This window comes from Meira miltonrushii (genome assembly GCF_003144205.1).
Source record: "Meira miltonrushii strain MCA 3882 unplaced genomic scaffold FA14scaffold_1, whole genome shotgun sequence".
In the NCBI taxonomy this organism is placed as follows: Eukaryota; Fungi; Basidiomycota; class Exobasidiomycetes; order Exobasidiales; family Brachybasidiaceae; genus Meira; species Meira miltonrushii.
Genome location: NW_020289943.1, coordinates 4,442,643 through 4,467,675, shown reverse-complemented (window position 1 = coordinate 4,467,675; position 25,033 = coordinate 4,442,643). Strand labels below are relative to the sequence as shown.

The 25,033-nt window shown below is 43.4% G+C and overlaps 13 protein-coding genes across 13 annotated transcripts; 6 read left to right on the top strand and 7 right to left on the bottom strand.

Annotated features, from left to right (window-relative positions):
• Window positions 1-128: 128 nt before the first annotated feature.
• Window positions 129-925, top strand: FA14DRAFT_143430 (glutaredoxin). The gene is made up of 2 exons (XM_025497208.1): window positions 129-251; window positions 312-925. The coding sequence occupies exons 1-2, from the start codon at window positions 176-178 to the stop codon at window positions 536-538; spliced, it is 303 nt and encodes a 100-aa protein (XP_025358696.1). The 5' UTR covers window positions 129-175; the 3' UTR covers window positions 539-925.
• Window positions 461-1,974, bottom strand: FA14DRAFT_183806 (uncharacterized protein; the record flags this gene model as incomplete). Its single annotated transcript, XM_025501344.1, has 2 exons — window positions 461-1,821; window positions 1,890-1,974. 2 exons carry the CDS (start codon window positions 1,972-1,974, stop codon window positions 659-661), a joined length of 1,248 nt encoding a protein of 415 aa, XP_025358695.1. The 3' UTR covers window positions 461-658.
• Window positions 1,975-3,605: 1,631 nt separating this feature from the next.
• FA14DRAFT_109355 (glycoside hydrolase) lies at window positions 3,606-4,451 on the top strand (the record flags this gene model as incomplete). Its single annotated transcript, XM_025495874.1, has 1 exon — window positions 3,606-4,451. A coding segment is annotated over one exon (846 nt), but the record flags the coding sequence as incomplete, so codon positions are not given.
• Window positions 4,452-4,586: 135 nt separating this feature from the next.
• Window positions 4,587-6,009, bottom strand: FA14DRAFT_171088 (uncharacterized protein; the record flags this gene model as incomplete). The annotated part of the gene is made up of 1 exon (XM_025500306.1): window positions 4,587-6,009. The coding sequence occupies exon 1, from the start codon at window positions 5,994-5,996 to the stop codon at window positions 4,587-4,589; it is 1,410 nt and encodes a 469-aa protein (XP_025358693.1). The 5' UTR covers window positions 5,997-6,009.
• Window positions 6,010-6,396: 387 nt separating this feature from the next.
• On the top strand, window positions 6,397-7,269 carry FA14DRAFT_188392 (transport protein particle component; the record flags this gene model as incomplete). The annotated part of the gene is made up of 2 exons (XM_025501652.1): window positions 6,397-6,459; window positions 6,532-7,269. The coding sequence occupies 2 exons, from the start codon at window positions 6,397-6,399 to the stop codon at window positions 7,156-7,158; spliced, it is 690 nt and encodes a 229-aa protein (XP_025358692.1). The 3' UTR covers window positions 7,159-7,269.
• FA14DRAFT_26412 (uncharacterized protein) lies at window positions 7,221-8,925 on the bottom strand. Its single transcript, XM_025502093.1, has one exon. It carries the CDS (start codon window positions 8,882-8,884, stop codon window positions 7,283-7,285), a length of 1,602 nt encoding a protein of 533 aa, XP_025358691.1. The 5' UTR covers window positions 8,885-8,925; the 3' UTR covers window positions 7,221-7,282.
• Window positions 8,926-9,197: 272 nt separating this feature from the next.
• On the bottom strand, window positions 9,198-10,230 carry FA14DRAFT_118821 (uncharacterized protein; the record flags this gene model as incomplete). The annotated part of the gene is made up of 2 exons (XM_025496313.1): window positions 9,198-9,681; window positions 9,764-10,230. The coding sequence occupies 2 exons, from the start codon at window positions 10,228-10,230 to the stop codon at window positions 9,198-9,200; spliced, it is 951 nt and encodes a 316-aa protein (XP_025358690.1).
• A 217-nt stretch (window positions 10,231-10,447) lies between these two features.
• Window positions 10,448-14,589, bottom strand: FA14DRAFT_159980 (uncharacterized protein). Its single transcript, XM_025498477.1, has one exon. It carries the CDS (start codon window positions 14,229-14,231, stop codon window positions 10,608-10,610), a length of 3,624 nt encoding a protein of 1,207 aa, XP_025358689.1. The 5' UTR covers window positions 14,232-14,589; the 3' UTR covers window positions 10,448-10,607.
• An 8-nt stretch (window positions 14,590-14,597) lies between these two features.
• On the top strand, window positions 14,598-15,674 carry FA14DRAFT_26403 (EF-hand). Its single transcript, XM_025502092.1, has one exon. The coding sequence runs from the start codon at window positions 14,852-14,854 to the stop codon at window positions 15,425-15,427; it is 576 nt and encodes a 191-aa protein (XP_025358688.1). The 5' UTR covers window positions 14,598-14,851; the 3' UTR covers window positions 15,428-15,674.
• Window positions 15,675-16,156: 482 nt separating this feature from the next.
• Window positions 16,157-18,091, top strand: FA14DRAFT_118543 (uncharacterized protein; the record flags this gene model as incomplete). The annotated part of the gene is made up of 1 exon (XM_025496302.1): window positions 16,157-18,091. The coding sequence occupies one exon, from the start codon at window positions 16,157-16,159 to the stop codon at window positions 18,089-18,091; it is 1,935 nt and encodes a 644-aa protein (XP_025358687.1).
• A 21-nt stretch (window positions 18,092-18,112) lies between these two features.
• Window positions 18,113-20,343, bottom strand: FA14DRAFT_159979 (uncharacterized protein). Its single transcript, XM_025498476.1, has one exon. The coding sequence runs from the start codon at window positions 20,283-20,285 to the stop codon at window positions 18,228-18,230; it is 2,058 nt and encodes a 685-aa protein (XP_025358686.1). The 5' UTR covers window positions 20,286-20,343; the 3' UTR covers window positions 18,113-18,227.
• A 467-nt stretch (window positions 20,344-20,810) lies between these two features.
• Window positions 20,811-21,392, bottom strand: FA14DRAFT_105735 (uncharacterized protein; the record flags this gene model as incomplete). Its single annotated transcript, XM_025495754.1, has 1 exon — window positions 20,811-21,392. A coding segment is annotated over one exon (582 nt), but the record flags the coding sequence as incomplete, so codon positions are not given.
• A 1,191-nt stretch (window positions 21,393-22,583) lies between these two features.
• On the top strand, window positions 22,584-25,031 carry FA14DRAFT_163801 (kinase-like protein; the record flags this gene model as incomplete). Its single annotated transcript, XM_025499846.1, has 3 exons — window positions 22,584-23,023; window positions 23,093-24,810; window positions 24,835-25,031. 3 exons carry the CDS (start codon window positions 22,584-22,586, stop codon window positions 25,029-25,031), a joined length of 2,355 nt encoding a protein of 784 aa, XP_025358684.1.
• Between the last annotated feature and the right edge of the window lie 2 nt (window positions 25,032-25,033).

Genomic DNA, 25,033 nt, shown 5'->3' with positions numbered 1-25,033 from the left:
TTAAGGCCAACTTCTTTATCTCCGCACTTGCCACGCGCCGAATCGGCTTTTGCTTAACACGCAAGAGAATCAGGTGGAGTACGAGGAAAAGTATAAATTCATCCTTCTTACAACCATCTTTTACTCAAACAACACAACCAATCCTTAAACAAACGTCAAAATCAGTCGAATCATCATGGCAGCAAAACAAGCAGCTGAGAAGCTCATCTCATCTCACAAGGTGGCCGTATTCTCAAAGACATATTGTCCATGTGAGTAGATGAGATATGCGAGAAATAGAGATAAATTACTGACCAACAACCACTCTGCAGATTGCCACAAGACCAAATCCACTTTACAAGGTTTGAACGTACCTAATGTCGGTATCTTGGAACTGGACACAGAATCCAACGGATCAGACATCCAAGCTTACCTCAAAGACAAGACCGGACAAAACAGCGTTCCAAACGTTTTCATCAACGGAAAGCACATCGGTGGAAACAGTGATTTGCAAGATTTACACTCAAAAGGAGAATTGCAAAAACTCATTGCCGCGTAAGTGGAATGAGTATGATAGCAAGAAAAGCACTAATCATTACTAACGACGAATACCCTTAATTTTCAGTCATTTGTAATGCATTTGAATTGAATGAATTGGTATGAATATATAATGTGAAGATTACAACTCTGCTTTCCTATCTTTGCATAAACGGAAATCTTGCACTCGATCATCTTCTTTTGCTAGACCCACGCTGGTTTGCCATCTGTCCAATTCTTGCAAATAAGGTATAACGCTTGCTTCGTATTGCGGGGCTGCTTTATATTTCATCAAATCTTTCGGTCCTGTACGATGAATCTCCAGCAAAAGTCTTGGTAACAATGGAGAATGACGTAAGTCTGACATTTGTCTTCTGAACGGATGAATGCCAAAAAAGATGATTCCACTCTTTGGCATTTTTGAGAATGTTTGATGATCTAAACGTAAGATTAATTTTGATGCATCTTCATACTTTGTTGCATCGACATCACGACCGGTTGTATGATGTGGATACATTGGCTTTGCGCCTGTTGAGGTTGGTAAAGGACCTGCCATCGGAACCCAAAATTGATCTTCTTTCGAATCAACAACTTCCCATGATGTACGTTCGATTGGCGCATTAGGCTGTAACCTTGTCAATGTACGTTCAACGCTTAACAAAATCTTTTCGTTGAATTGTGGAACAGGTTTATGTGTTGCAAAAAGTGTCGTTCCAATCTTTTCTGATAGCAAATAAAAACCCGGAAAGCATACCAATCCTCCGGCGCATAACCAATGACCATCAGGCAAAGGTGAAGCAATTAAGAAATCATCTTGGACCAAATTGCTGACCACACGTAATGCTTCTGTACCTGATTTGAGTTTTTCTGTTGATGAATCGATCAAAGACATTGATTCACCAGTAACTTTGTTGAGGATAGTAGAAGAAGATTGCCATTGAAACAGGTTTGGATACCGTTTCGTGATCCAATCACAAACATGTTCCATCAACTCTTGGCATCCTAGCCGAACTTTATCATCATCAATAAGATCCAAAACTACTTTTCCTTGCGTTTGAATCAACCTTTGTTTTGCTTGAAGATCTTGTTTATAATCTGCATCAATTTCGATCCAATCGTTTACGTTCATTGGTTGATGTGACATGGTTTGATGATAAGGTTGACGAAGAACTTTGTTTACGTAGATATGATCACGTTCACCTTTGTATGTGTCCAGCATCTCTGGAAAGAGGGAGTGGAGTGGGCTTGGATCGGTAATGAATTTATCATCCTTGCTCTTTTCTTCCGTGACGGTGAACGGCGTTTCTGTATCACGGACGATAAAATTGGAGGTCAACGTGAGGTCTTTGTCTAACACTTTTCATATCACTCACCTTTACCTCCTTGCCTCCATATGTAGTATATTGCAGCTAAAGTAAAAAAGATGCCAATGCAAATGACATCAAAAGCAGTTGACATGATGCTGAATTAATCGAAGATGGTAATATTCCAAAAAGGAAAAAGAGTTGAGGGGTATCAAATATTGATGTTATAAAGTAGATTTAATGCCAAGTACTTTTATTCTGGTCGGTAAATTTGAATCATTATTCCACGGATAAACGACGGTAATGATAGCATTTATTCAAACGCAAAAGCCGTTGTGTTCTCAACGATATCCGAACAACAACAACAACACTTTCACTTTGGTTTTTTAGCGCAATCAAGCGTTTATTACATTTTCATTTATTGGCATCTCGGTGCCCCTGCCGTGGGAAAGTAAGAAATTTGATTGATTGTGTGTGTGTGTGTGTTATCATAGATAAGGCCACGGCTATAGAATATAAGGATGGGGAGCTAAGATTCAAGCGCATTAAGCGCTCAAGCCGCGGGGATAAAAAATAAGCGCATGAGCCAAGTGGGGGACACGTGAACGAGAAGAGGTCCGTACTTCATTCTCGAAATACAAAGTCACATCATAAACATCATCTACGATGGCGAAAGATAGAGTAATAAATTGTTCATCATAAGACAAGATGCCGAAATCCTAATTTAAAGCAGCTCGTCGGCCGGCAATTCTCGTCTCATGCCGTTTTGTTCCATCACACTATATGCGCGTTGCAATGCAAAAGTGGATAGAGAGGGTTTCATGGTAAAGAATGATGGCTTGATCGGTCTTCTCAAATGTTTCTGATTCATGTATATGCTGTTCATTGGTTGGATGCTTCACTGGACAATGGTCATAGCAGTAGGTACATACAAGCCATCTTTCACGCTAATGCTTGTAAACAAACAAACAATGCATACCGCCAATGCGATGCAATACATGCATGCGCTAATAACGATCTAGAATGATTCTATCGTTGATCGTGCTGCATTTGCATTCGCATACTTCTCGGTCAACTTTATTGTTTCTCACAAAGACAAAACAAAGGTAATTAGGAAGCAGGCACCATGTCAGGACAAGGACAGTAATTGCATCTTGCAAGAATTAGCTTTGTACGCTTGGACCTGCTTGGGAAACAACAAAGTTGGTCGAAATTAGAGTTGTCGAGATGTGTCTTTACACATGTAGATCGGTCATTGAACAAGCTCAAATTCCAATCATAAGCACGATTGAAATCTTAGCGTCTCCTATTCTAACTTCTCTGTTCAAATGTAAGCCGAACAACATATCGGCTATACATTCAAAAGATCACCTATAAAAGGAGCATACATCAATCTTGTCTTTCTCAAGATGTAGACCCTATCACACAATGAAGACTATATCTGTTTACAGTGCACTCCTTTTTATCGCTCTTGCTTCTGTTGCCGCAAGTCCATTCCATTTCCCCAGTCAAACCCGCCTTCGATCTCCACATCATCGAAAGAACAAACTTGATCGAATCCATCAATCAAACGACGATTCTCTTGGTTGGATCGAAAGTTTGGATATCGAAAAGGAAGCAAGAGCATTTGATTTGAAATTACAAAAAGAGCAACTTAATCAACAACCAATCATTTTTGCATCACCTTGGCTTACATTAGCATGGCATTGGCTTAGCGGTCAATTTTCTCCTTTTCGACCTTTTGGCCATGATCACGTACCATTAAAAACAACAACTTATACTGACTCATTACCAAGATATGTCGCATACGGAGATGCATACGTCAATAATCAATCTTTTGGTGTTCCCCATCCTGAAGCATTGAAAGGCTTTACGCATTATAACATTGCTTTTTGGGTGAGTACGAGTGGTGGTGTTGACAACGTACAAGCATGGATGCAAGCAAGTGAAACAGTAAGAAAAGCAATCGTCAATGCATACAATAATGCTGGCATCCGACTAGGAATGTCTGTATTTGGTGAAACGGATTCACCTTTAGCAAACGGTGATAATCCCTATCATCTTGCTGATCAGATTGCAGATTTCGTTGAGCAATATAACCTTCAAGGCGTTGATGTTGATTTCGAAGAATATGACGCATTTGAAAATAGGATTGCAACAAAGTGGGTCATCCCACTCACCCGAAGATTGCGTGCAAGGTTGCCACAGAATCAGTATTACCTCTCTCACGCTCCAGTCGCTCCTTTATTTAATACGGATTTGTATCCGTTAGGCTATACTTGGATCGAACAAGATATTGGCAACTTGATCGATTTCTATAACATTCAGTTCTACAATCAAGATGATTATAGTACCTGTCATACGCTTTTGCTCAGATCAGGAACAGAATGGCCAAATACTTCATTAATTCAACTTAATCAAGTATACAATATACCTTTTGAAAAAATGATTGTCGGAAAACCTGCAACTGCACAAGATGCGGATAATGGATACATTGATCCACACAAATTGGCCGTTTGTATTGCAAATTTCGCTGTTCCAGCAGGTTGGAGATCAGGTTGTATGTGGTGGGAATTTGCCGGTGACATTCAAACGAATTTAGTGCCCGTCTTAGAGCTTGCTGGATTATAGATATCACTCTATTCTTGTACCTACATTCAATGCTATGATGTATTCGTTCATTGATCACAGAAAGATATGAGATAGTATACATGATTGATTGGGTATGGATTTGCGGTCTTATGATTCTCAAGGCGCACCACGACACTATTCCTTCTCACGCTCGCCACTTGGATCACCAAACGAGTCCAAGTTGGTAATGTATCTGTGCAGAGCTGTTTCCAGCAATGCACCTTCATTCTTGAGGAGAAGATTCATGAGCACTTTCTCCATCAGATCATAGAGGATTCGTTGCATTTCTGGTTTTTTGAAAACTTCTACCACCGCTGCGTCGAAATGATCTTTTGCAAAATTTTCCAAACGCTCACTCATGAATCTTTGTATGGCTGTTGGGACTTGAGAAGCTGTTGGAATCCCGGTCTGCTCTACAGTGCTAGCCGCATTAGCATCTTTTGCCAAGTCTTTCGCAAGACCGCCCAGGAGGTTTCGTATGGCTTTTGGAACTTGAGAGACTGTTGGCTCAGCAAGTTGTTCCGGAGAACTGGCTGCAACACGTGTTGCATCAGATGATGTTGATGGGGAAGTACGTGGTCTTTGTCTTTCCGGCACCGCGACATTCTCATTCTGTACTGTTTCATTCGACAAAGTAGTCTTTGTAACACTAGCCGATTGTGTAATTTCACCTTCTTCAACTTCTTCTTCCCCCGTTCGATCAATCCCGTCTTCATCTCCTTCTTCTTCCATTCGGATTTCTACATCCACGCCTTCGTATTCAATTCCTTCGATGTTGAATCTCTGAGCATCAGCAGACTTCAAAAGTTGTTCCATACCCGTGCGCACCTTGGACGGAAGATTCTTTTTAATCTTTTCATAATCGCTTGCTGCTTTTTTTGATTTGCCATTACTCGGACTGATGGGAACAAAGAATTTCAATGGCGCTGATGATGAAGAAGAGACAGCAGCAGAAGATTCTGACGTGACAGCACTCTCTGAATTGTTTTTCTTGTGTCTCTTGGTTGCTTGGCGAGGTTTAGGGGAGGGATCACTCGCTCGTACTTTTTTGATATTCTTTGTGTTCTTTGTGCCCTTTGTCGTTCCAGCAGCCTGATTTTCTTGGGAACTTTCAACGACCTCACTTTCTTGAGAGCTTTCATTATCGTTGACATTATTAGCTGTATCTTGATACATTGATCTTGTTTTTTGCATACCCTCAAGTTTTTTGTTACGCTTTGGTCTAGTGGAAGTCTCGGATGTGGCAGGAGATTGTCTTTTTCGAGTTGATTTCGTTTTGGCTTGACCCTTTTTGGCATTGGTAGATGTATCTTCATCTTTAATATCTTCTAAGACATCGCTTTGGGCGGATGCAGCCTCTTTGGCTTGGAGAGATTCTAGTCCTATGATTACTTTGGATTTCCGAACCATCTCGGCGCTTTGCTCAGCCTCAGGTCCTTTCTCTGTTGTCAATGTTTTATCGACAATGTCTGAATCAGTACTATTCTCCTCACTTGAGAGTGTGATTGTAAAGCTCGAAGTTGAGCATTCAGCTTGATTGTTCATGAACGAGGTTTGCAATTCACAATTGGATGAGGATAAAGATGGATGTCAGTAAAGCAATCCCAAAAGTCCGTTGAAAATTGATTCCACTTCGGACGAACGCATTTACACCGCATAAAACACGAGAAAACAACTAACTCAGCTCATATCAGCCTCCGGAATGCTTCGTTCCGATCAGGCAGATAAATTGGCAAATCCGTGAGATCCTTTCATACTCACAAACAGAGAGGCGTTGCTGGTTTGAATGTAAGCGGCGCGGGAGGTACATTTGCGCGAAGTATGATAATTCTAAGAAAAGATGATTTACACGTGTAGTATGCTTAACAGAAGATCCAATTTAGAAGTCGCGCACGAACCATATCCTCCTTGCCTCTGATCACCATCATCTATGTTCAAATAAAAGATGTCTTCAAAGCAATATAAGTCAACAGGGGAGGATGTTTGGAAGAATAAGACGGAAAAAGTGGTAAGTTATCGTGATCGAAGAGAGATGATATGCACTCGGAATGCTGACATCCTTCTCTCTCAAATCGCATAGAATGCCGAATTATTTGCTCTGACATATGGTGCACTGGTAGTGCAACTGATAAAAGATTATGAAGATTACGAAGAGGTGAATAAACAATTGGATAAGATGGGCTATAATATCGGTACAAGATTGATCGAAGATTTCCTTGCAAGGTCAAACATTCAAAGATGTCAAGATTTTAAAGAAACAGCAGAAGTTGTTAGCAAAGTTGGCTTTAAGTCATTTTTGAATATCACACCAACAATCACACATCATAATCGAGCTTCAACGCAAACGGGAGGATCCGTTGATAATGCAAGCAATAGCGGTGATACGGCCGGTCAATCGGGAACTGCGAATGATGCAACAGCTGCTACAGGTGCTTCTGCTTTGGCAAACAGTACAACACAAGAGTTCTCTTTGACATTTGAAGAGAACCCACTGGCAGAATTTGTTGAGCTTCCTGATGATGCAAGACAAGGAGGTCTATGGTTCAGTAACGTATTGGCAGGTGTGGTTCGAGGTTGTCTGGAAATGGTGCAAATGCAAACTGAATGCTTCTTCGTTTCGGATATCTTACGTGGAGATGATTCCACCGAATTACGGGTTAGACTGGTGCGGTATTTGGAAGAAGAGGCACCTTTGGCCGACGACTAAAGGGTTGTCGAGTATACCTGTTGTATGTATTATATGATATCAGACTCTTTACTAGAGAGAAACCTAAGTATGATTGAGTTGAAAGAAATAAAGTACAATATAATGCGTGCGATAAAATATGGCCTCATTCGTCCTCTTCCTCATCTTCTTCGTCGTCCTCTTCTTCGTCTTCATCATCATCCTCCTCGTCCTCATCATCGTCAAACTCGACGTCTTCATCGTCCTCTTCGCTCTCTGCCACTTCCACCTCATCCTCCGTCTTAACAAAGGCAAGTTTGGGTTCGAAGCCCAACATACCACTGCCTTCAGGAAGCAAGCGAAGCTCTTTACCTTTCCATTTTTTACGCCATTCTTTTCGTGGTAGACAAATTGCAGCAAGGCTTTCATCATGTTCGATCACATTTTGAATAGTTTCCAAATTATCATAATGCGATTCTGTGCCATCTTCAGTCATGGTGATTGCGCTTGGTGCTCTGGAATAATATCCCACTGTGCCGGTTGACCATTGATGTAAAACCGTTCTTGCGGCTGCGATTGTATCAGGAATTGCACCTTTCTTTAAATGTCCGGAAGAACGAGCAACTCCGATCAAGAAATCGTTTGCATCGACAAAAGCAGGTGTATTATAGATCATCATCAAATTTTTCTTGCTGGCGATAAGATCCATCAATTCGTTGATTAGCGGCAATGGCTCGTGAACTTTGAAGATGGAACCTGCATTGCGAATGAGAAGTCTTGAAGCAGCATCACGATCACGTTGCCTTTGATAAAATTCGTCTTCCTCTTCCTCTTCATCATCCTCTTTCTCTTTCTCTTCCTGAGCTTCTTGTTCTTCTGCGGCTTTCACGTCATCCGGATGTGCAATCCTTGATGAGGCTAGCAAGATTCCCGGAGTATCCAGAATTGTCACTTCAGGCAAGGAGGATGCCAAAATGTTAGCCAATGATGTACGACCTGCATTTTCGATTCCAATGATAGCAACTGCTGGAGCTTTGCTGCTCTTCTTCTTCTTCTTTGCTTGAGCAACTTGCATTTCGATGTATTCGACCAAAGTTGTTATACCACCGCCTTGTCTGGCAGGAATGCCGTTCATGGCGGGTGCAGGGCTGCAGACGGGAAAGACGGCGTGTTCCAGAGCCAACTGAGCGGAATAGACACACAATTCTTCTCTTGGTACTAGATCTGTTCTTGCAATAGCGTATATCATCGGACAACCAATCTTTTTGATCTGCTTTTCGACTTCCTCTACACGCCATTTGAATGGAATACGAGCGTCAAGGACCAAGATTGTCAAGACAACATTTGGATCTGCGTCACGAGCCAATGTTTCCGATAAGAACGTTTTAAGAGAGCCAGTGTATGATGTGGGTAGGACATCTGCACTTGTTGAAGCTTGAGCATCTTCAAATGTTCCTTCGTTATCTTCATCCATCGTTTCCTCGCCCTCTTCACTTTCCTCTGCTTCTGCGTTTCCATTCTTTCTAGCCTCTTTTGCAGCTAGCTTTTCCTGTTCGACCTGATTTCTACGTTGTTCAATTTCATTCAAGAGTTGTTCTTTGTATGGGAAACTGCTTGGAATACCGGGATCCTGACGTTTCTTGGATTTCCAAGTGACATCATTCTTTGCTTCTTTTCTGGATTTGCGATGATGCTCTCTAACCTTTCTTTTCACCTTTTCACGTTGTTTCGTTCCAAGACGTTTAGAAGCTCTTTTCTTTACACGCATTGTGGTTAAAAGAGATAGATATGATGGTAAGAATGAAAGCCGAGAGCTTTTCTATTAAGCCTGGTTGATTTTCTCTTATCTTAAGAAGATTAAATGCATTGCAATATTTATGAAATTTTATTAACACGTGCGCCGGCGCTTTTCTCTCTTTCGCTCATTTGCCCCAATTCGCGCTAGAGCCTGAACATCCTTTTTCCGAAAGGCCCTGTCTATGCGGGGAAGATTGCAGCGAGAGCTTCATGACGATCTTACACGTTTGTCTTGATCATAGAATGCCAATCTCGATACTCTTGATCGCTCTAACATACGTTACTTATAACTTGCTCTCCCTTTGTACTTGTTGGGATTCTTCTTGTGCCCCTCCTTCAACAGCTTCACAAATGTGATCGATCATTCTTACCGTCCAAAGTGCTCCTTCTTCTGTTGTGAGCCATTGTAATCCTTTCTTGTTCGGATCATTTTCTGCAATACTCTTTGACGCTTTCAACAATCCCCAAACATGACTTGTAACTTGTGGTCCAACTCCACCTTGTGCACGTAAACCTGCCATAGCAACTAAACTTGTACGTAATCGATTGACTTCCCAAACAGGCTCTTCCTTTAATGCAGGAGAAGAGGAGAACGTGCTTGGAATAGAGAATAGTGGACCATACTCTCCATCAACAATGAATACAGGCAAATCAGGATGAGAGTGACCTAGAATATCAATCAATCGATCTGACACTGGTGTGTAGATATCATCCCAAAGAGCATAAGCAGCCTTTTGTACAGCTTCAGTATCCTTGGCAGTGACTTTTCTAAACATTTGACAAAGGGACAAGAAGTCACTATGTCAGTAACACTGTCCCATGATAATTCTCTCCTTCCATGCATACTCACCTGCGCGGCTCTTTCGGTAGAGCATCCTTCAATTGTGCATCTTCATCAACAGCAGCTCGTAAAGCAGCCAATTGATTAATCACTTTTGGAATACCAATAAATCCGATACATTTCAATCCAACTTCACGCATCAAACATGCTCTTGCAACACGATCTTCTATCGATAATCCTGAAGGATTTACTGCATGTCTATGTAAAGATTGTAATGCGTTTGGTGAATTTAAAGTGACTAACGTTGCGGTTGTAAAACTCAACCATTCTCCCCATCCTAATCCTTTTGCGTTTGCATCATCGGAAATTGTTTGGAATGTTTGAAACAGCTTGGATTCTTTTGGTGCTCCTAGCGGTCCCGCTGCCCTTCCTGCGGGTAATTTGATCGAGGGTGCTAACTTTGACGTCCTGGCCGGGAATGTCGGCTCTTTTAGCAATTGCTTCAATGCTGGTGGTAATGATTTTCCTTTTGACATCTTGACTTGTTTTGATTGGCTTCCAGCAGATGATGATGGAGAAGAAGTAGAATGCGAGGTGGAGAAGTGTGCGCGCTTGTGCATACATCGGAAATAGCTCACTCACACCAGTGGTTCATTTTGCTTAGGCTCTTTTCGGATTTAGCAATCAACGTAGCATGCTCTTTTCATGGCATGTTATTGTCTTATATCACTTCTCACTGCATCTTGTACAATAATGATGAATTTGACTAGAACGATATGCTTTGTGAATGCTAGCGTTTCCTAGGGATTATATACATATGCTTGTGTGAAAAAAGGGTGAGAGATAATGGATATGAATGTCCGTACAATATACAATATACAAATGAAATAAAACAAATCGATCAGTATACAGATCAAATCTGTACACCACAATAAAATACTCTGAAATCGTTTGCTCCTCGCCAATCGAAAGCCCATGCGCCTCCATCGCCTCCCGCTTCCCATGGCTTTAATGAGATTTGATCGTAATGCGTTGGAACCAGCATGCCGCACAGGTATTCCAATTCTTGTTGTGCTTCTACATTTTCACTATGTCCCGCAAAATCATCTTCTCCGCTTTCTGCTGCAAGATTTGGCGTTCTGTTTGGTGTATTACTCGCAGAAGATGGCGTGACGATCGGTTCGAGCTCCAATTCCGAATCTCTTCGGAACATAAACGGTGTTCGAATCGGTAATTTTACCTTGATCCGTTTCATTTCAACCTTTGATGGCAAAGAAGCCAAAATGGATACGAGAATATGCAAGATCACAACATTACTCGATCCTCCCGGTAGAGAATATTCGCTCATCATTGATGCCCTCTTCTGATTTGCCCTGCCTAAACTATCAATCGAAACTGCTCCACTGCTCAAATCACGTTCCAGGCCAATCACTCGTGCGGATGCAGTCACGGCTGTTGGGGTTGCGGACCATTGAACGGACTCATACGGTCTTGGTTGGAAGACATCTCTCGGCAGAGGTGAAGCCAAGACCTGCGTTTGTGTTCCTTTACTCAGAATCGTTAGACCAGCGGAAATGGTATGGGCTGGCACTTGAGGTCGACGTTGCTGTTGCCTACGCAAAAGTGCAGCTCTACCTGTCAATCCTGTAGAAGTGTCTCTTAACGTAACACCCCTTTCGCCTGGCGTAGCTGGTCCATCGCTATCCCATTCATCGTCGTCATCGTCGTCGTCATCATCGTTAGCAGCATTGCTTGAAACACCAGCTTCACCAACAGGCACGGGACCGTGATGTTTGCATCTGATGGCTACCTGAGCAGTCACACGCTCCAGGCCAACCCAATACTCTTTCGAACTTGATTGACTTTCAAACATTTCAGATGCCTTGCGCGAATGAGAATGACCAAGTGAGCTCTTGTTGCTTGGTTGATTACCTGATTCGGATGTAGGACTTAATGCTTCGGGATCATGTCCTTTACCTGCTATTGGCAACATTTCCATCTCTTTCACATTACCATCGCTAGCACGAATCATGACTGCCTTTTTGCCTAGACTGACAAACAGGTTCAAACTTGGATGTGCGCGAAAGACACTGGAATAAGAAGATGATTTGACGGATCTCTGAGAGGCTAGTTGTCGCTTGATAGACGAATTACCGGGACCGGATGACATTGAATTGCGTGCCTGATCGTCATTTTCAGGCGATGCCGAAAAGCAAAATGCCATTCCTTTTGGTGCGGAAGGTGTGTAAAACTCCTTCAAAAATGCCCAAGAGCGAGAATCACCCTTACTGATCGGCCTTACAGACTCGTACAGTAAGATCGATTTGGCATGTGCAAGTGCTAAATACCAAGTTCCCGAATTACGTAGCTCTGCACCTGCTTCAATCAGAGCATAAAACGAAACTCCTTTACCGGAAGAAGTGAAAGTTGTGGATGAAGGTGTCGAATGACCATGTGTGCTATTCGTAGGACCCGTTCCGACGTGGTTATCATCAGAAAAGAGTGAAGAAGCTGATTCCGAATGACCCATACCCCCGGACTGATAAGGATGCGAACCGGGCAAAACGATTGGCACCCACGTATGTGCAAGACGTAAGCATTCCTGATGTGCAGAGTCCAAGACGGGCGATTCTTCCTGTACCGGAACAGGTGCTTTTTCGGATACATAACGTTTGCTTGATGATAAGAGTTGCTCTGATTGAGAGCGTGCGTGATTGAGGCGATGTGCATTTGTTGCCATTTTGCTTCCATCAGCTGAATTGGATGTACGCATTTGTAATCCGTCCGTCTGCGACATGGGTGATTGATCGCTGGAATATTGTCTTGACAATCTGTTTGCCTTTCTATCGCTCGAAGGATCGCCAAGGTGTGCCCATGCCCGTCGTAATCGAGCAGTCAAATTTGCTCGAACGTTTCCGGTCTTGTTTGCCCGGCTTTTGTTTAGAAGGTCAAGTGGTTGATGGTCTGTCGAATCTAAGACGTGTGTCACAATTCGTCTGATTGCTTCGATACTCCACATTCGTACCTCACCTGATCCGCTTGGAGGACACATCTTACTCTGACCACCACCGCCGCCTGTGCCAACATGACCGGTACTGAGTACTTGCTGCGCAGGATCGCGATGTCCATGAGCCGATGATGTCGTTCCAGTCCCACCGCCAAGGTTCATTTCACCCAACAAACCACTCTGACTGGCTGTAGGAATAGCAAAAGGGGAATGATTCTTGCTTGACTCAGTCTTTGTAGAGCATAGCGCAAGCATGATTCCCGCTTCATTAACGGGTGCTGGACGTGATGTGAAGCCATAAAGGCCAGTCCGCGTATCGGGTTCTTGCTGTTGAGTGGACAAGAGTGATAATTGATAGACCCCTACGCCTGACCAAATCTGAGTCACTCGAACGTTACCGTTCCAGCTACCTCGATTCGATTGTCTAGATTGTGGATCAGCACCCCGTATTTTGCGTGAGATACTATCACCACCTTCCTCTTCTCGTTTTTGCCGGCGAATCTCAACAGCATATAATCCATCAACCGTTCCTACGAGTAGAACTCTTCTCTTGCTTTCTTCGGGTATATTTCTTCGTAGCAATCTTGCCGTAGACCAAGTAGTGGGTGGAGGCAAATCGATCGTCACCGCACAAAGCGGTAGAGAAGGTATATGGGGTATAAAACGACTGCCAAAGCTGTGAATGTGTAATGGACAATCGATATTGAACGGTAGGTCTTGATCATTTTCTTCTGCATCGCTCAATGCATCATCGTCTTCTACCCCGGCTCCCCAACTTTTCTTCCTTCGCACGTCTTCTCGTGTTTCTGCAGAGCCAGAAGGACCTGCCTCTGCTGCAGCTGCTGCATCTGCTTGTGCATAATGCCTTTCCATGGCCCTTTTCTCTAGCCATCCTCTCCATCGTGGAAACCTTCCTCCTTGTGCAGGCGGATCACCATTCACCACACCTCTATCTGCAGCTGGACTTCCTCCTGGAGATGTAAAAGGTGGCCAATGATTTCTTCGATATTTGGGCGGCGCTTCCTCGGCAGTCGCTGGGCTCGGAAGTGGACTCTGAGTTGGTGTGACCGTAGTGATTGGAGGCCTATACTGCCTTTCAGTGTGGTTGAGAATATTGTCCGAATTATGAATGCCTGAAACGTCTTTGCTTAGGATTGTGTTTGCCGTTCTCCAAGGACCGGAAGCTGGATAGCTTAAAGGCACATCAAATCTGGATGCTGCGAGTTGATCGGTTGACGCAAGAGAGGTGCCTGCATATGGATCGATGTATCTGTAGTCTTCCATTGCAGCCTCGGACTTCTCCACGAGCTCCAAACCTGGTGAAGGTCGAGGCCTACCCTGCAAGGCCGTATCCCTTTCTTCTGTAATGGATTCATCCTCTGCTGGCTCGCCGTATGTTGAAGCTGAAGCATGTGTGGTTGCATGAGTAGGAATCGCAAAGATGGCGGCAGGAGGTGGAAAAGCTAGTTTGTGTGTCTTGTCATCGTTTCCATTGCTGGCTTTGCCCACATCCTCAACAGAGGATGCCATCGGCAAGAAGGGCTAATGTTCCGACAAAAAGTACGATTGATGCTGCTGCTCCTTTGTCTCGCTATGCTTTGCAGTCTAGAAGGTGACCATACAGCAAACAATCTTTCTCTCTTTAAATCCTTGTGTTCATATCAGCATATATCCGTCTCTTTCAGTTCGCAAATATGAGAGACTCCCGTAAGTCCGTCGCCAAATCTCTATTCGCCACCTTGCTCGGCTTGGCAAGGATGGAAAAGAGCCTTGACGATTTTCCTCCGATCGAGTGAGCGTCTGTTCTATCGGAATTGTTACGATGACTTTGAGTTGCACAAATACAAAAAGGACGCTTACGCAGGACCAACGGTGTCTTAAAGGTTGTGTGTCGCACAAAAGGAAGCAAAAGCAAAGCAAGCAAGCAAGCATACAATCATCCCATCCTAGACGCTGCGCCCGCCCCGCTGTTGCTGTGTGCAGACTACTGTATATTAAATTGCAATAGAACGCGTGGAGAACAGACCCCTATTGATTTCAGGCAAATCAGGGCAGACAGAGAAAGTGTTGATTAACACTTGTTGATCTTTATTCAACCAACACTTGGCTCTCCTCACCACAATCATCACTCAGTCGACAATTGCAAAAAAATGTCACTACTCTCACCATCTACTCAAGCAAGTGGTCAGGCACATGCTCGTATGAGAAACAAAGCAACTTCATCACATCCACGTCAATCATCTGGAGTATACAACACCTTTAGTAGTAAACAAATCGCAGGTTTACGTGAAGCATTCAACACAATTGATGCTGATTCAGATGGTTTCATTACACGCAAAGATGTTGAAGCAATCTTGACAAATTTGGGACAACCATGCGATCGAGCAAGTGTGGATAAATTAATGCAAAACGCTCTATCAGAAGGACAAGGTGAAAGGGAAAGAATTAATTTTACTCAATTTTTAACCATGTTTGGAGAACATTTATCGGAGATGGATGAAGCAACAGATTTGGTGGCTGCTTTCGAATGCTTTGATGAAAGGGATGAAGGTAAAATTGATGCAGGCGAACTTAGATATTGGCTTGGAGAAGTGGGCGATCGTATGAAAGAAGAAGAAATTGATCGTTTACTGGCAGGACCTTTTATGGACAGAGGCGGTAGAAAGTTTGATTACAAATCCTTCGTTGAAGCTGTCAAGATGAGCGAACCGGTGGAATTGGAATAAGATTGTTGTGTTGTGTTTTGTATGTGTTTCCATAGGCTTGGACCTTGTATCAATATAATCTTGTGCGTCAATATGCAGAGTAACAATAACAACAACGGAAACCCGTGTAGGTAGGCCACTGAAATATGCAACGCGCCCGCTGCAATAGCGCCTAGAGCGGTGTTGTGCGTGCGTATGCGTGTCTGTCTAACTTGTCTGTAGAACCATGTGCTACTACTGTCAATTTATTATATATGCCGACGCTAGGTTTTCTGGGAGAGGTCGTGCGATTTAACCTTAAAGTCCACCTTCTCTTTTTAAACATTCATCATCACCATCATCATCAATGTTCCTCTTTTCTTTGTGAGAATGTTGCCAACTCCTATCTCACATCAAAAAACTTCTCAAAAACGACCAAATCCGGATGATTGTATCTCACCAGAATCAGACGATGAAGATTCCGATTACCAGAACAACAATCAAGCAACAGGTTGGGCAGCCACTTTGCTTGGTTTAGGCGGACAACATAGACCTAGAAGTTCAAGGTACGATTATCATCCTTTGGGCACCAGACGTACGAGTAGACAGGGAGATATAGGAACAGATACTGTAGCCGGCCAAAGAGGCAAGGGTTTCGACAGAAATTCTTCTCAGAGATTATTCGATAGAAGTACATCACCTCATAGCACAGCTTCGCAGCAAGATGAGAGCAGGAAACGATACAAGAGGAGGAGGCATCGAAACGCACAGATGCCAAATCCTCTACGTGCTATCCTTTCCATCCTTACCAAATCTTTCAGAACATGCTTTGGTCCAATTCACCCGATCACAATCTTCATTGCGCTTCTTTTGATTGCGGGATTCGTGACTACTGTCACGATGACAATTATGTACATCCTGAATCCTGACAAAGAGCCTCTACCCTGGAGAACGTACTGTCAACAACAAATGCCCTTCCCACATCAATTTGCCGATGCTTTGGCTCCAGTCAATGTTGTCGTCGGAGTAATGACGATCGACAGCAAATATGAAAGGCGGAACACCATTCGAAGCACGTATGCGAGACATACGCTTCCCGTCAGCAAAGACGGCAAGCCATTGGCAAATGTACAGGTAAAGTTCATCTTAGGAAGGGTGAGGAAAGCTCATGCAAAACGTGTAGCCTTGGAAATGGAAGCATACAATGACATTGTTGTGTTGGATATGGATGAAACGCAAAGTGCACGGAAAACACTTTCGTTCTTCCAATGGGCTGCAGAGAATGCAACTGTACCTTTCCTTCGACCTTTAGGACCTGCAAAGGACTTCAAGGGTGATGTAGCCGATACATTCATCCCAAACACAAATGCGCCAGGCGGTCTTTCCAACTGGGCCTACGATTCATCACATGATCTACACACACCTTCAAGTATAGGGGATAGCGATGGCGAAAAGATGCGCTATCAAGTTGCATGGAGAAATGTGGATTACGTTGTGAAAGCAGATGATGATACTTTCATCGTATTGAGCGAATTGGAGCGCCATCTCCGTGTTTCACCAAGAAGGATGACATATTGGGGCTATTTGGTGAAGAATTGGTTCATGGGAGGTGAAGCGTATGCATTATCCCACGATCTAGTACAATGGCTTGCCAATTCACCCGAAGCAAGCAAGACGGCAAAAGGGAAAGAGGATACCCGCACACCTCAATGGCTTGCCTTGCATCCCAATCGTTCATCGATCAATTGGGTATCTGAGCATTGTTGGATTTACGATCATCCAAAAGGCAATTCGCCTTATTCGCATGGGTTCTTATTCCCCGATCACGTAGAACAGATTAAATTGGAAGCGAGACATGGATTAAGTGAACAGGAAATCGCATATAGAGGAGGAGAACGTAGAGCACAATCGTATTCAACTGTGAGCAAATGGCACCAAAAGTACTCACCTCCAAGAAATGATCTTACGGTTGAAGAAGAATTGGAAGCAATGATAGAAGGTGGCGGTAGATGGGAAGGAGCGTGGGTTCGTAATCCCGATGGAAGTTCAAGTCAAAGCTGGACACACCGTGATGATATTGTCTTTACAAATGATGACTTGCGTTTGCGGCCTTCTTCGACCAATGAACGGGGAAACGCCGTTCTAGCGTCTGATGTTGGATTGGAGTTGAACTCTGGTCTGCCAATCTATGGGCCCGTTTCCGTCACCAACACAACAATGGAAATACCCGTCGAAAAACAAAAAGCAGAGACGAAGCTTGGCAAACGTAACTTTTTGGATGAAATATCTTCTTGGCCTCGTAAATTGATCGGGTTGCATTCTTCGACCGATGCAAAAGAAAAGGATGATGAGAACCCGTTCATGCAGAGTAATGCACGCTTTTTGCCAAGACCGACACCTAAAGATGAATATGGCGATTGGGCATCATTGCATGCACGAAGATATCTGAACAAGCCACATGGAGGAACGGTGATTGTGCATTATCTGAAAAAGACTGAATATTGGCATGAAACTGCTTTAATTCTACTAGGAAAAGCAAAATTATGGGACAATGGCGCAGGTGGATTAGGAAAGCAATGGAGAATGGGTGGAAGTCCATTGGTACGCTCGAATGGATATATAACCGAAGGCAGAAGTGCACCAAAACGTGCGTTCATGCCAATCACACCGGAAGCAGCAGCAGTAGCAGATGCAACAGTCGCTTGAATTTAGAGTTTAATCCTTTTTCTTTTGTTCAAGTAATTCATTTTTAGCTCTTTTTTCTCCTCTTATTTGTACAGTAATACATGTATTCCTTATAAGATATATCTGTCTAATCAACCAAGCAAGATTATTCCATTCTTTAGGCTTTTTGTGATGCAGGAGAGGCGGGCGATCTTTGAACCATGTCGTATTGCTCTCCCTCTAAAGGACCAACCCATTCCCATACACGTGTCCATTCACCTTGAACTTTTGCTTGTCTTGTGCGTACGTTGGCATTCGATTCAACAAGTTTGGTCACCTTGCTCCACAAGTTCTTCTTCTCTGCTCCCTTCTCACCTTGTTGGATGAGAGAATCGCGTAGTTGTGCTATGGAAAGATAAGCATCCGTTGATCCTGGTGAAGACGCCGGCGATGCGTTGGAGCTGTTGATAAAGACGATATGACGTTGTTTTGCCGTTTGCAATCTTTTAAGTGCAACTTTTACCAATCCTTGAGCTTTCTTTTGTAATTCTGAAGTACCGCGTAAACGAGAAAGGAGCCAATAGAAAACTCCTACCAAAGTAAGCGTTCCTGCAAGCCAAAATCGTAATCTGAGCCAAACGTTTGACATTGCCAATGTGGCCCTGCAAGACAGACCTACGCCAACTGGTCCACGTACGGCCAAGAGACGAGAAGATCTTTCTTGAACCCTATTTGAAGCTTCCAAATCCGCCATTGCCAGATCCCACAATTGTTTGAAGAATTGTTCGCCTTGCGTGCGTAAAACTTGACCACGTTCTGCTGCACTCTTGAGTTCATGATACAAATCCGACAATGGAACTGCATAAATTCCTTCTTGTCCCCAATCAGGTTCATCACGCGGACCAAGTCTTGCCCTTTGTCGGTTACAGTATACGTCAGCTTTCCATGTCCTTAGCCGATTTTCAATTTCGTCTGCCAGATCGGCTGCTAGCAACACTTTCTCTTCATCTGGATCACAAGAAGGAGCGATGTAAGAAAGCGGTAAAGATGAACCAATAAGCGGAATCTGGCTTAGGAAAGGGTATCGTAGAACGTAATCGGAAGATTCACATTCTGTAAGTGCTCCATCATCGCATCGAGCATGCGCAGGACATGGCGTACAAGACGGTTGTAAAGCTTGGGGTATCTGCATTTGGAGTAATAGCTCATTTCGTCCTTCTGCACGTTGTTGGACAATCTTGGCAGCATGTTCAATTCGCCGCGTATCAAGGACAATATTGCTCTTTCGTCCTAAATCGCAAAAGCCAATAGTTTTGCTCTCTCGTGTATACCAGATCCACCAAACGGAAAAGGTGATCAAAGCAATCGATGAAACGATGCTCGAGAAGGTCACAGCCGTTTCACTAGGTTGACCGATTTCTCTTTCCAGCAAATTCTTTCCACGATCGACCCAATCCCGCGCCTTTTTCTGTTTGCGCAGCGTCGGACTCAAGGGTGAGTTGGAGATGCTATCGTCTGCCTCATCTTCATCATCTAGTGAAGATCGCTGCATATTTGACAAAGAATGACGAGATGATGAGGCTTTTGGTTTACTCTGCTTTTTGGTGCTCTTTGCAGGTTCTGACTTTCTTGCCGAGAGTTTTGTTGAGCTCTTGCTTGTCGGTGTGTTGCTTTGGAAAGGATTGTCCGTTGAAAAGGAAGATACATCTGCAGATAGATCTTGTTCACGTGTAATCACATCTTCACCTGTCTCGCTGGAGGATTCATCGACAAAAGAAACAGATCTCCTTGCTCTGTTTCGATCTACGCTCTCATCCAAAATATCCGACGTTTCTTCTTCTTCCTTTATTTCCGATCCTACCTGACTCCTTTGTATCTGTCCATTACTCAAATAAATGATTCCTCTTCCATCCGGTCGTACATTGAGATCGCTATTGCGTTTTGCTCTTAATTCATTTGCGTTTTCACGAATATCTCGAATGTATGCATCGATCAGATCTTGTTTTCGTGCAGATGATTTGACATGAACATCAAATTGAAGTAAGAGTGATCTCAATTCGACCACCTTTAATCGACTTGGATCAAATGAATCGGACAAAGGATCATCCGAATCATCCATCATTGCATTTTGCTGATCTGAGATTTGTGATGATGTACTTGCCTCACGTACAGAAAGTGATGATTTGCGTGGCGCCTTTGATAACCTTCTCCCCTTTGTTTCTGATCTGTTTGACATCTTGTGAAGTGTTGGTCTGGAATAAGAAAGAGAACTTTGAGTGTGTGTAACTTTTGTTGCATGTATGCATGTTTCCATTTTTTGGTGTTTATTATCTTGACGCGTGTTTTGTTGTGCATGTGCTGTGCGTGCATCATGTGTTACACTTTCAAGTTAACCCGCGCCGGCTGGCTTAGCGCTGCGCCCGGCAAAGGTTCTCAGATCTCATAAACTAAACTTACACCCGGGACGGGAGCTAAAGCCCGAAAGAAGAAGCTGAGTTGCTTCTTCCCATATTGTGCCTGCTTTCTCCACTATTATTCGATAACCATTAAAACGAATTCCACCTAATCCCACATCCCAGCGAGCAAAGTGTATAAATTGTAAGCATGTACATCAATGTTATAAAGAATGCAAAAAAGTGTAAATAAGTTGGTATGTGTATGATACATATGAATCGACTAAGTGGTGAAAAAGAAAGTGCAAAGAAGAGCAAAGTCGCAATCGCGATTGTTAAGAAATGGTACAACGGCTTGCACTTGAAGATTCTCCAGCTTCATACAAGTACAAAGATCCTCTTGCTGTGATCAATTGAGCTGAATCTCCTCTTTCACTTTGATCGTGCACCCAATCAGCAACTCGAATCTTGCCCATTCCACGATGCTTCTTCTGTTCTCCTATGGGTGTGTATCGTGCCAATACATCGGCCGATGGTTTAAATCCTCCTGATTCGCATTGCCAGCTCAGCAATCCGGAGAAGGTAGGAGGTATATGTACCAATACACTTCCTGTGTGTGACTTTGCACGGATATGTAGAGGTTGTGGACATGTGAATTGTGGAACGTCAATCTTCAAGTTTCCCATCGTTGTCTTTGCCATGACGACTACCGGTTTTCCATGCTTTCCATGGCCTTTTTCTTGTCTATGAATTTGTTCTTCTCCATTATGAACCCAAACGGTAACATTGACTGCGCTACTGTGAGTTTCGAAATTTGCACTTGATGAAGATTCTTTCTTTAATTCTTCTTTTGGAGAGTCATATTTTGGTGGATAAACGTCTTGACTTGAAGGTGAGATACTATATCTTCCTTTGATGGATTGAGAATGTTGTTCGATATAAATGTGTTTGACAGGTTTTGGTTTTTCGACACTAACCCATTGTGTCCAATTGTCAGGTGGAAGTGATATTTTAGACATGATGAAATGAATGTGTGTGTGTATATGATGAATGAAATTAGTAGGTAACCCAAATATGCAAAAAGGAGAGAAGGAAGAAAGTGCATACAATGATACAAACACTAGTGATTCCCTTTTCTTGCTTTCCATTTAATTTTAAGTGTTGGACAGAAACGGTGCCGAAGAAGAACCAAGACTGCTTGAATGCCTTTGACGCGCGCGCGGTCAGTTCATGATAAAGATAAGAAAGTTAATGCTCTCTCTGTGTCTTTTGTTCGGCCAATGCACGCACGCACTGCAGGCCTGCGTCACAAGAATGCAAAAATTTGAACAAAATAAAATGCAAAATTACACAGCTTTCTTATCTCCACTACGAAGGGCTCAAAAGTTCAAAAGACAAGCAAGACAAGTACATGATTGGGTATTGTACCTCAATTGAACACAATGAACAAACAATGAAAGTCTCTCTATACACACTTCACCCGTACGGGCGCGGAAGATTATTATTATTTGCACCCAAAAGTGAGCATTTTCGCGCTTGGCTGTTGATTATGATTTTAATTAGTGGCCTGCGTACACACATACATCTGTCCAAAAAACAAAACATGCATGCACGCGCACACGGGCAGTCTTTTGTTAGCGGAATAGTGTTTACCGATTTCATTAGCTGCTGCTCTCTTTGGCGGTGGTTTTTTGTCAAATTCGATAATGATCATTGGTTCATGTATGCGTGCGACATCTCTTTTCCTCCTTCTTCACCACATTGACCATAAATGAGAAAGCAAGGTATGACGTATTAATCTAACCAACTCTACGCAGAGACAACAACGACTTTTACGTCAAACAGCTTTTTCAACGTGCTATATTCTTGTTTCTACCGAACATCAAAGAAATAAGCATTGTTATCATTTGGGTTGAACTTGCATTGATTGATCGACAAAGACATCAAAGTGGAGAAAGGGCTCGCTCACTCCATTCGTACGTGTTATCATCTTTCGACATTAGACAACATATATAGACAATCTATCACAAATAGATCATACCTCTTCGGCTGTTTGAAAAAAGGATCAATCACCAGGACAACATTCGAGGTCACAAAGGCATATCCTCAGTTTCAGGAATTCAGACATTGATACTGTCGAGATGATGGAGGATATACAACAAGGTGCCGGCGGCTTCTCAAATGTGGTCACGTCCACAACTACCCCAGGTCCATCTCCTGGTACAACACCTTCACATCCTCAGCCAATCAGTCAAAACAGTCAAGCAAGACCGCACAATATCGCATCTTCTTCAAGTGGCGTGAACCACTCCTCTTCCCATCATGCTTCTGCTACGGATCAGGAGACAGGATCAATGCAATTATCGACAGCTTCGGATGGAGAGCAGCTCAGCACAAGTTTTGCAGCCAGCTCAGCTTCAGGTAGTGTAATGACGGAGGACGAAGAAGATGAAGAGGATTACGTTAAAGGAGGCTATCATCCTGTTCACGTTGGAGACACATTTTCCGATGGAAGGTATCTTATCGTTCGAAAATTGGGATGGGGTCACTTTTCTACCGTTTGGCTAGCGAGGGATACCAAGTGAGTACAAGAAGGGGTGTCGCATTAATCTGTTTATACATTGACTGACCCTCTTTCTCTTGAAATCAGAATGAAACGTCACGTTGCACTAAAAGTTGTCAAATCTGCTCCGCATTACACAGAAACAGCATTGGACGAGATTAAATTGCTGCAAAAGTTGGTTGCGGCAAATCCGACCCATCCGGGAAGACGACATTGCGTGTCTTTATTAGATCACTTTAAACACAAAGGTCCAAACGGATCACACGTTTGCATGGTCTTCGAAGTTCTCGGTGAAAATTTGCTAGGTCTCATCAAGAGGTATCAGCATCGTGGTGTACCTCCTCATATTGTAAAACAGATTGCAAAACAAGTGCTCATCGGATTGGATTATATGCATCGCGAATGTGGCATCATACATACCGATCTCAAACCGGAAAATGTACTGATATGTATCGATGATGTCGAAGCTGTCGTTGAAGCCGAGTTGCGCACCAATCCAGCTGCCGTTCCAACGAAACTAGTGGGAGTGCCACCCAGTCAAGGAAGAGGAGGAACGCAAACGCCAAGACGGGATGGTATCTTTATCACAGGATCACAACCTTTGCCAAGCCCCAGCAGCAGTTTAGGATCGAGTCCAATGTTTGACAAATGGGCTTTTGCAATGTCCAAAATTGATAAGCCTGGTAGCATGTTGGGCTCGGGCAGCGAGGCAGGCATGAAGAGTGATGATTCCGCAGGACCAACATCTGCCTCCAGTAGTAGAGGACCACCATTGGAGCGTGAAAAGAGTTTTGAGGCTATAGGGCAAAGTATGGCGCAAATGAGCACAGGTGATACGATGTTTGGTAGTAAAACCACACCACATCAAGCTATACAAAGCAAAGGACCTTCCCTTTTATCCCAACAAGCGCCAGGAAATCGACCGGCTGAGCAAATTCAATCCGGAACACCTCTTTCCGGTGAATCTTCATCATCTGCTTCTCCAATGGCCACAGATTCGGATCTTGCGCCAAGCGAAGAGCCTTCTTATCATCAGCCTGCTCCTGCTGCTGGAGATCCAAATGTTCTTCCACCTCCACCACCGTATGATCCTGCAACATTGGAAACGATTACTGTCAAGATTGCAGATTTGGGAAACGCATGTTGGGTTGATCATCATTTCACCAATGATATCCAGACAAGACAATATAGATGTCCAGAAGTGATCCTTGGTGCTAAATGGGGACCAAGTGCGGATATCTGGAGTGCGGCTGCGATGTTTTTCGAATTGTTGACGGGAGATTATCTCTTCGATCCTGCGGCAGGAACGAAGTACAACAAAGATGATGATCATATCGCTCAAGTGATTGAGTTGTTGGGAGACTTCCCAAAGAATCTTGCTTTCTCTGGCAAATACAGTGCTGACATATTCAACCGACGCGGAGAACTTCGACATATCCATAAATTGCGCTTCTGGCCGTTGATTTCTGTGCTGCAAGAGAAGTATTTGATGCCCTACGAAGAAGGGAATAAGTTGTCTTCATTCATCATGCCAATGCTCAGATTGCATCCTGACAAGAGAGCTAGCGCGAAGGAAATGCTAGAACACGAATGGTTGCATGGTGTCATTGTAGAGGGAGAATTGGAATTATTAGCCAGAGCTCACTCACTTTCCGTTGGCAGTGGCACAGATGATGGTCAAATGTTCCGATTCGATCCTGATGCTATGGATGCCTTAAAACCGATCAGCGCATCTCCTGCAAGCAGTATCAATTCCCCTATTCATTTAGACCCACATGCGCTTGAACAAGCACAAAAGCGAGCAAGTGAAGTATTGGCTGCTAAACAAGCAATGATGCAAAGGATGCAAGAGGATAGCCAAGCTAGTTCTTCATCTTCAATGTCTAATCATCAAAATCAGAACACTCAACCGGCCGAATTATCAACTCCTAAAGGTCCTAATCAGCCCACAAAAAATCGAAATACCCAATCTCCCTCACCGCACAATTTGAACGCTTCTGCTCCGGTAGCCACTACTTCCTCCTGAGT